We start from the raw sequence: 10,291 nt of genomic DNA on the forward strand, positions 1-10,291 counted from the left end.
CAGACGATGTAAAATTCCTGACTACTCGTATGGCATCTCGGACCTTGCGACGTTACGTAAAGTGGCATAGCATGGATGCAATCTGGCTTTTTTCAAATGACATTAAAATTGACAATTAACATTCGTCTAAACTGGGATTTCTAAAACCAAATAACCTGAAAGTTAAATTTAAATTATTAAACGCCTGCATTTTTTCATGCTGTTTTTTCTTCCGCGTTGTAAATCTTACTGGGAATATTTAAATTGTAAACTAAATTGAGGGTATGGACAAATAAATTAAAAGTTGGTAAATAATTGAAGCCGAATATGCAGCGCACAAAATAAATTACGATAAATCAACAAGGATAGAAATAAATCCATTCTAATCCGTGGCATTTCAGCCAAAAGCATTTGAAAGGAAAAAAATCTTCTGCCACCGCCACTTCATGTAGTATTATGCATTGAAAATACATATACTAACTTTAGAATACAACACATTATTAATTCTATGCCCTAACAGTAAATTCGCGATGAAATGCCGCGAATAAAAATGCATAGTCCTAAGCATTACCTCACAACAATGCTCACGGAAGCCGATAGCCGCGCGTTGCTAGGGATGCAGAATTTACACTGCAATCAGTGCTTTCAAGAGGAAAAGAAAGGAGAAGATATTGCATCAAGATTTGCGAAAACACAAGGCCAGAAAAATGGGAAACTCTCTGCGTAAGTACCAAAACAACTTCTGAACATTATCATACCGTGAAATACGCCTTTGAGAATGAGTATTTTTTTCATTTTTTGATAAAATACATCCTACGGAAAGAACTGCTTAGCAACTCCCGTCTGTTCTCTTAAAATTCCTTTTTCGTCGAAGACTTATGCATTTTCCTTGGTTTTCCGGACGATTTACTAAAGGAATAAATTACTAGTGCCACGTAAGAAGGTGTCATTTCAAAGCGTCAATTTTCCTGACGGAATTAATTTACCGTAGTCGTGGCTTATTTCATCGATTTTATTTTCGGCAGGCCTCTAGCAAATCCGTTACATTCAATTCTTTCTTCGAAATCGAAATACGAAGACATGAAGATGTATTTTATTATCAATCGAACATGTCCTCTAAGCGATGGATGCAAGTTAATTTTTGGGACGTTTTCATGGAATATTTGTCCGTTCGAAGAGAGGTGTCACTAAAACATTGCTCTGCAAACACCTTCCCAATCATTTCAAAATAAAGCCATGATACTGTACGAGACAATATAGCTTGAATAACGGATACGAATAGTTTTACATTCCCGTATGCCCATTTAGTAGCCACTCTTGAGGGGAGCAATATAAATTTAATCATCACGGTAATTTGAAATTTATTCTATTATTTTTAAAAATAACATTATTTATTTTTTTCCTTATTTTGACTTCATTTAATACTTGTGAAAGCAATTCTTGGAGTGTAGGTCAACGTATGTTATGCAAAAAAGTTATAGCCAATGTTTGTGTTTATTTAGAACCGTCTTCAGGGCTCAACTGTGTACATATTTATTGATATATTATTGATATTACATTATTATTATATTTATAGATATACTATATTATGTACACAGTTACGCCCTGACGATGTTTTTTAGTAAACAAAAACGTTGGCTATTACTTTTTTGCATTACAAAAGTTGACCTACACTACAAGAAATATTTTAACATAAATAAGAATTTGAGGGGAATAAATTTTAAATTTTAGAAAATTTATTATAGCCTGCAATCAGGGGCGCAGCTAGGAATTAAGGCTAGGGGGGGGTTTTAGGCGCAACTTTCACTTATGGGTGTGGAGGTATTGCATACCCACCAGTGTAAGCAGGATTTGCAGGGGAGATGCTGGGGCCCTCCTCCAGAAAATAATTTAGAATAATGGCTCATAATGGCGAGTTTTACGGCTTTCTGAGGGATATTTGATTAATCCTAACACTATTTTGTAAGTAATCCTGATCCAAATAAGTAAAATGGATTAAACTTAAATATTTCTTTGAGTTCTGGGGGGGTTTTATCCCCCAAAACCCCCTCCCTCGCTGTGCCACTGCCTGGAATATAGTCATAAGTCTGATTCACACTAGGTGTCGCAGGTATAAGGTACTTATCATCCCGAGGGAACAAGAGAGATTAAGTATACCAGGACTAACACGGCGATAACTTGATGGGAGTCAATCGTAATACAAAAATTGTGTGAAAAATCCACGGAGAAAAAAATCGTTCGCCTCTGCTGTGATTCAAAGCATGATTTCCGATCGAATTATGCGTTGTTCATAATTGCTCGTTGTTCAAATAATGCTACCGAGGCGTCATATTTGTGGACAAAGGCGGACAAGGACTCCTTAGCACATGAAATCACAAGAGAACCACATCGTGTGCCTCAGCCGGAGTGCAAGGCCCGGTGCGGACGATTTGGACTGCTTGTGGCATATCGAATGCTCAGCAGTCCGTACCACCTTTCCCGGTAGAGTATAAGGAAATATCCAAAAGTGGGAATAACACGTCGGTAGCTCAACCGGCTAAAGCATGTACTGGAACGGATATCGGGGGATCCTGGCTCGAAACCCGGTCAAGCGGTGAATGATGGTTTTTGTTTCTCATTGGATTTTTCGCACAATTGTCGCAATAGAGACTTGAGAACCTTACTAGATGCCCTGTTGCTGGAAGCTCTGGGCGACTCATGACTTGGAATGCTTTGCTTTCTGAGATCGCAATGCCTCCAAAGCATCTAGCAACAGGGCAAACTCATCACTGTACGGAGCAGTGGCTAAGCTAGGGGGGGAGGGGTTTTGGGGGATAAACCCCCCTCCCAAGAGCTCACAGAAATGTTTAAGTTTAATACGTTTTACTAAATTGGATTGATTTAACCAAAAGAATAGCGTAGGGATTAATAAAATACCCCTCAGAAAGCCGTATAACACACCATTTTAAAACCATTTATCTTAAAATCCCGCAATTAATTAATATCGCACCTACCGCTTATCCTTGTGGGTATACCATACCCCACATGCCCCGGTATTACTTGTACCTTAACCTCCCCCAGCTTTAATTCATGGCAGCACCCCGGATAGGGAGCGCTTGCCTCGAGGCCTCTGTACTTAAAAATTGGTTCGTTTCCGACCGCAACGTAATCAGTAATCTTAAGGTTCAAATAGACATCAGTTAGCCGTGCTTAAATTTTGTGAATAATCGTTCTCCAACCTCATAATAGTGGAAATGCATACTTTTTGTAGACATTGTGCTGAATTACTACACTAAACACTCGGTAGCGCAATATACTTTTTCTGCTTAAAATTCAGTTTATTCACTAGAATATTAATCCAAAGAGTCTCCCGAGTTTCGCGGGCTGTAAAATACCGCTCCCAATAATCTTACGCCATGACGTCATAATTCAGTAGGAGTCCAAGATCCAAGCCCAGTAACGTCTTAGCTGCAGATTTGGAAGAGCCTCGCTGCGTTTGAAGGAGAAAATGGCTGAAAGAAGGAAAAATTACATGTGGTGCATTGTTCCTCTGTGCAATAACACCCCAGAAAAAATTTTCGTCTGCATTCCCACGGAGGAAATTAGAAGGAAAGCCTCGATGCATGCCGACTGTCGGGATGAGCGTTACGGAAAAATAAGAGTATAACAAACCTTGTGCTATGTGAGCGTAATGGTAACTGGTATAGCGAACATATTCTAAGTATGTATCTTCCTCTGATTTTCTTTCCTCTTTTCCGTGATAGGATGTTGCTGCCGAAGGACACAGCGGCGGGATGAGGAGGAGGGTCCGGCCGCCGAGGGCCCTTGCCCGGAGGAGACGGTGACTCCGGGGGCGGACGTGGAAGCAGCGGACAACACAACTGAACGACCAACATCCACGTCCCCTGTGCCCCCGGAGGCGGGCACACCACCTTCGCCCGCCTCACCTCCTCCTCCGGGAGAAGAACAAGATGAAGATGAGGGCCCTGCCAGGGGGAGTAGTGAGGTGCAGGACCATCCAGGGCCAAACGATCGCCTCCGCTGGTCAATGCTCCGGGAAATGGAGATATTGAGAAGAGATATCGAAGACTTGGTGGCGGAGATTGACCGGCTGGAGGCGATCATAGCGCATCAGCAAATGCACTTAGACCTCCAGGCCCTGGAGCAGAGACCGCCGCGGGTCGGTCCTGGAGGAGACCAGTGATAACATCACCACCCATGGCCCGCGGTGAAGTCCGAAGTCCCACCTCATGACGTAAGTGAAGGAGGGGGTCAGGAACCCTTCCCCAAATACTTGCATAAAATTTTACACTATCCAGATTGCTTTTAGGCTTCGTATTTTTTCTCCCTTGTTGCAATGGTGCAGGGGCGCAGCTAGGACTTAAGGCTAGGGGGGGTTTATGGGCACAACTAATACTGGGGTTTCTGGGGGTGTGGAATACCCCCCTGGGTAAGCGGGAGGTGCGGGGGCACTCCTTCAGGAAATTTTCGATATAAATGGTTCAAAATGGTGAGTTTTACTGCTTTCGGAGAGATGTTTTATTAACATTTGCTCTATTCTGTAAGAAATGTTAATCCATTTAAGTAAAATGGATTAAAATAAAAAAAAATTTCCGAGCTCTGGGGGGGTTTTATCCCCCAAAACCCACCCCCTCCCTGCGCCACTGCAATGGTGGATATATTTAAGATCCTTGGTGCATTTAGCCCACCACCCATTGCGTTCACACATACACTAGATAAAATGAAAACTTTTGGAAGTTACCTCTTTCCACGAAATTATTTATTTATCTTTCCTGCTAATATTACCTACCGAAGCAAATTAATAAGCAAATGAACATATTTTTAATGGCAAGAACTTACTTCTGTTAACAGTTAATGAAAATCCTTAATGACAAATGTAATTACAGTCAAGGCACATATTATTAGTTTCTGAGTGACATTTTCTTTAATGTTAAGATATGATAGAGTTTTAACATTAATCAATAAATGAGGTTTATCTTCAATTATGTATATTCACTATTTCAGGGCAAGAACACCTAGGCCATCTCCCTGCTACGTGGGCGGCCAACCACCCAGAGGTAAAAGAACCTTACACTCATTTCATTTGAAATTGTTGCAGATTTGTCCAACAAAGAGTATTCATCCCCCTCTTTAAGATTGCTAAAACACACATGTACTTTCAGCTATTATAATATGGATCATACTATCCCAATTAAACAGAGTAAGCTCCTTTTTTGCCGCCTCCCCTCCCCTCTCACACTTGTACTAACAAAAGAGCCTCGACCAGCACAACGAAGAGAAAAAGGGTAGGGCATGTGACAAAAAGAGGACATTATTTCTAAATGTCCCTGCTCATTCCTCAATATTTATTTTGGCATGTATACTGCTGTAATCCTTACTTAGTACATTTAAAACCCTAGCAAAGAGGACAACTGCAGGCAGACGGATCCCTCATATTATTATGTGTAGGGATGGTCGAATCAGAAACAAATATCTGCAGATATTGCCCTTCATCGGATACATCGGATCCAAAGTCGCAGAAGACATAGGATCTAGATGTAAAAATTTAAATAATAGATTCAGTGAATTCAACTCCCCACAAGGCTGGAAAGAGTTCCGAACCTCTCTTCGACTGCAACGTGGCATGCAATTCTTGTCCTACTCATGAACTGTTTTGCTTGAAAACTCTCGCAGAGGCTACGTAGGAGAATTTCAGCTGTGGAAAATTAAAAAGGCAAAATACGAATGGCACATATTGAGACTCTTCCCATAAGATTAAACATTCATCAGGGGAATCTCAGCGTCAGTAACTTGAAAATGCATTTTGATTCAAAAATTTCCGATCGGAAAGATTCTGCTCCGAAAATCAAGGATCCGAAAAAAATCGTGGATTGGCCCATCCCTAATTATGTGTGTTCCGTAATGCTGTTTACTTGTGGTTAATGTGGGTATTAATAATCCTGCTCACGACAGTGCCCTGCGAGGTGCCTCCGGTATACATCATTGCTTCCTGCCTGAGAGAAGGCTTTGCCGCTTTGACTGTGATGCCCCTAAGAAGCGCCTGTATTGCCTTATGGTTGAACAGTCCCAGCATGCAAAAAAACATTCACTCAAAGTGCCTATCAATTTCCAAGGGTACATGTGTCTTATCATCATTATAAAGGCTAATTTCACATGCATTTTATCATTCTACTCGAAAAAATAACCAGGAGCAATAACATATGTGTTATGAGTGGAGCAGATGATCCGAAATTGATCTTAAGCTGGCTCATGATGAATATCATTTAAATTGTTTTTTTTCCTTTCAGCCATAACACCTGGCCACTCATCCCGCTGAGAAATTAGGGGAATGACACCTGCCCCAGGCCTGCAGCACATCATCAAATTGGTAAGAGATTTGTTCGTATTATCATTTTTTCATATGCATATATGTATATATTCCATATTCCAGCATCGCAAAAACCATAAACTGGCTCAGGGACTATAATTTGGAACTCACTCCGGATTTACCTTGAGTCTTTGCATCAGCACTCAACGTATTCAAGCAAAGGCATATGAATATGTATTAAACTGAATAACTAACCCAGGACTATGTGGATGGATTCAAAGAAATACGTAGTACAGGGTATATTTTCATCACAGATGGACCCATTCAGTTTTTCAATCTCAGTCCTAACGGAGTTCCTTCATTAGAACGATAACTTTTATGTTGCATGGGCATACCCAGCGGATGGATAGGAGGGGCCTCTGATTTCCTTCATGCATTTTACCACCTTCTGATGGAAAAAGCATGTAATTAATCCCCTTGAAAGAAACCGAGTGGATATGGGTTTTTTACATATTTTTCACTTCGATCGTGTGCATAAGCTCAAATTTCCAAAATATAACGACACCGGTGGTGTCATGACAAAATGTTAACCCTTCTGCGGGGAACTATCGCTTACTCTCTGGGAATCTACCTACGTCACATGCAGCAAAAGCACTGAGCACACGGCAGGGAAAAAAGAAGAAAAAACTCCCTTTCCCAACTCTACTTACATGTTTTACTGAAAATCTTGTCTGCTACCAGTGTTTGAGATAGCCAATATATGTACAGCTATCTAATGGTCATTGTTTGTTTTGGGGTAATCCGCTGATGACATCATTAAAACTTAGTCATTGATAGTTAAATACAGATAACATCCTTACGGAATTATGTATTTCATTCAAAAGTATTAACAAGTAAATAGAATAAGTAGCAAAAAAGGAATAACCTCAAGGAAAATGCTGTATCTTTCCAGACACTGGATCAGGTCTATCGTGGAAAACTGAAGGTCAATAGTCAATAATATGGGATGTCAATAATATGGCCTCTATTCCCAAAGGAAAATTGCTCAGTGAATGTGCTAGAACAAATTCCACAACGAGTAAAGTAAGTTACCCATCACAAATAAAAATATCAACATATATTAAATTAACATGATCCACTGAAATGTACCCTGTAGGCCGAATAATTCATAATTGATATTCAACTATGTATGCTGGTTTTAGGTGATGCCTACTCAGTGGAACCGATTCCATGGAGCCTGAGGGGGCCCGAGCCCCCTCAAAGATTCGTTAGGGGGGGCGGAGCCCCCTCAATAATTCAAGAAAATAAAGAATTTGTATTATGCTTTGTTAAATTACAACAATATATTGGTATTTTCCCATGTTTGACGATACCTTTTAAAATATATTCAATAATATGTTAAAGCAATAATTTTAGTAAAGGTAGTAAGCAGGTTAACTGAAAACAAGTGGTGTGAATAATGATAGTGTTACGGTGCTGGGACACACTGGGAATTTAAACTCTTCCCGCGGTAAGACTCCCAACATGGGCCCCCCCAATATTTTTTATAAGTCGGTGCCCCTGTGCCTACTTGACCTTTCATTTGTCCGTTTGAAAATTTGGTTGATATGGTATTCTTGACTGGACCAATTAATTTTCATAATTGCATTCATGATATAAGATGAATTTCAATAATACATTACACATGTCATCCTTTTTTCTCATTTCATGTGCCAGGCACGTAGACATGTACGCAGGTAATATATGATCAATTCCTAAATTCCAATTGGTAAACTAAAATTGAACCATAAAAAATTTTTACACATTTATTTAAAAAAATATAAATGAGTTTAGAATCATGAGCATTTTCATTCTCAAGTAGTTCTGCAAGTAGTCTTCATCACAGGCTCCAGCCTGGCACTGAGGAAGATTGTTCATGTTGCTTTATCACCCCTAGATCAGTGGTATGCATTTATAATTGTCATAATTTTAGTTTGGCATCAGCTACTCTATGTTTTTTATAGTCGAGTTGGTAGTAAATAGGTAATTCCTTTCAAGACTCAAGCACATCATCTTTCATTTTGATTCAGGGGTGTACTTAGCCAAAACAGCACACAATATCCATCAGATGTCTAAATACGGTTGATAATAAGGCCAACAATGTTGTAAGGATGTTGTTTGGTGTATTCATTGCTGATTTTGAACTTTATTGAAGCAAACCATTGTCATCATTTAATGGTAGATAATTTCTTCTCAAACCATGGGCGTACCAAGCGAGGGGCAGGAGGGAGCAGCCACCCTCCCCATGAAATCAAAAATCGCCAAAGTCTTTAAGAAAATCAGACCGGATTGAATGGAAAGTTTTCAACAATTTTTCTTTAATATCAGTTTAAATCATGCAACTAAAGTTTTTTTTCAGGCAAATAATTTGAAAAACTATTAAAGCACTGTTATAATTTGTCTTAAAATGTTGGTTTCACTCACCTTTTCCAATGAAAAATGTAAAATGTTACAACTTGAATGACCATCATGGCTTGCCCTATTTTTGATGCTGGGTATGCTTTTGCCTGAAAAAAATTAATCAAATAACACTAGACTGTAAAAAATTATTTTTTTGAGCCCTGATACCATTTCTGGTGATTCTTCCGTAAAATGACATACTGAATCAAAATATGACATCTGTTTTCCTCCATCACCCACCATTTTTGGGGGAAGTCCATCCTCAAACTTTCCTCATTTTGCTATGATTTGGAGGAATGAAAAGGATTCTATAGCATTTATATTTCTTATTAGGTTTTTGAGAGGTACAAAGTTCTAAAAGATGATCATTTATGGTAAGGAGATAGATTTGGGGGGATTAGTAAACAGTCTCCATTTTTCAGGGTCTCATGGAATTAAATGCTTAATTTGCAAGTCATTTCACCGAAGAAGCATAACAAAAAATAACTACAATGAAGCTTCACAAACTTCAGACCATCTCGGTGGGAGTGGGTTCGAGTCCTGCCTGGGTAGGTTGCCCCTACCCAAGGCATGGTTGTGTGTGAAAGTCATTGGTTGATGTTATTTCCCCCATTATGTAAAAGGCCTTAAATGAGCTGTTTTTGGGGCGATGTAAACAAATAAAATAAATAAATATAACAACCTTTGTCATATTGTTTTGAGAAACTTCATATGCATAAAACCTTAGGCTCAAAAAAAGTAATTCATCAAAACTTGAGGAAGAAGAACAATTTTACTTTTTTGCGAACACTATAAAGAAATACATATTCAGCTGTAACAATATCAGGGAAGGAATAGAATTTGCAAATGAGAATATTATATCCTTCTTTCTTTTTCGTCTCGTAGCAGCCATTACAATGTTACCTTACTTCTAAAACTCTCTTTTCTTTTTTACCTTAGTTTACCGCGGGATTTATTTCATTTTTCTTGTTACTTCCATTTTTTAATTAGCATCATACCCAATTTCAGGTCCCATATAATCTGTTTAATAGAAGTACCTATTGTAGTAAATCATCCATTCAAAAAAGTTTGTATTTGTTTTTGTACATTCAAACTATTTTTTGCATTGAAAGCAATGGTATATTATTTCTCCATTACATTTTCTCGTAGATTGGAAGACATCCGAAGGAATGATCCATTTTCTTCATTGATAATGCATTATATGCCTGTGAACCAGTTGGATGTATTCCTGCCTGAATCAATGAAGGTTGCCTCTACTTGCAATAGTGCATCCAAAGAGAATGATTTTTGTGAATGACATTGCCCCTTTTTCCCTCTGAAGATCAAGGTGAAGATGATGAGTTGCAAGTAGTCCAGGCTCCAGTCTGGCACAGAAAAAGATTGTTCATGGTGGTTTATCAACCGCTGATCTCAGTGGTATTAATACCTACTTATCATAATTTTCATCCCGTGCCAATTACTGTACGTTATTTTTATTAGAGTAGTATGTACGTGATTTCTTCAATATGCAGGCACGTCATTTTTTACTTTCATTCAGGGGTGTACTTAACGATATTGAATCGAACC

General features: G+C 39.0%; 1 protein-coding gene and 1 long non-coding RNA gene across 2 annotated transcripts; both read left to right on the forward strand.

Annotated features, from left to right (window-relative positions):
* Window positions 1-631: 631 nt before the first annotated feature.
* Window positions 632-4,106, forward strand: LOC124160404 (eukaryotic translation initiation factor 3 subunit B-like). Its single transcript, XM_046536239.1, has 3 exons — window positions 632-702; window positions 3,723-4,002; window positions 4,094-4,106. Exons 1-3 carry the CDS (start codon window positions 687-689, stop codon window positions 4,104-4,106), a joined length of 309 nt encoding a protein of 102 aa, XP_046392195.1. The 5' UTR covers window positions 632-686.
* A 48-nt stretch (window positions 4,107-4,154) lies between these two features.
* Window positions 4,155-6,330, forward strand: LOC124160134. Its single transcript, XR_006865088.1, has 3 exons — window positions 4,155-4,213; window positions 4,984-5,036; window positions 6,267-6,330. It is a non-coding gene; the product is annotated as an uncharacterized LOC124160134 (long non-coding RNA).
* Window positions 6,331-10,291: the final 3,961 nt, after the last annotated feature.

This window comes from Ischnura elegans, chromosome 6, assembly GCF_921293095.1.
Source record: "Ischnura elegans chromosome 6, ioIscEleg1.1, whole genome shotgun sequence".
Taxonomy (NCBI): Eukaryota; Metazoa; Arthropoda; class Insecta; order Odonata; family Coenagrionidae; genus Ischnura; species Ischnura elegans.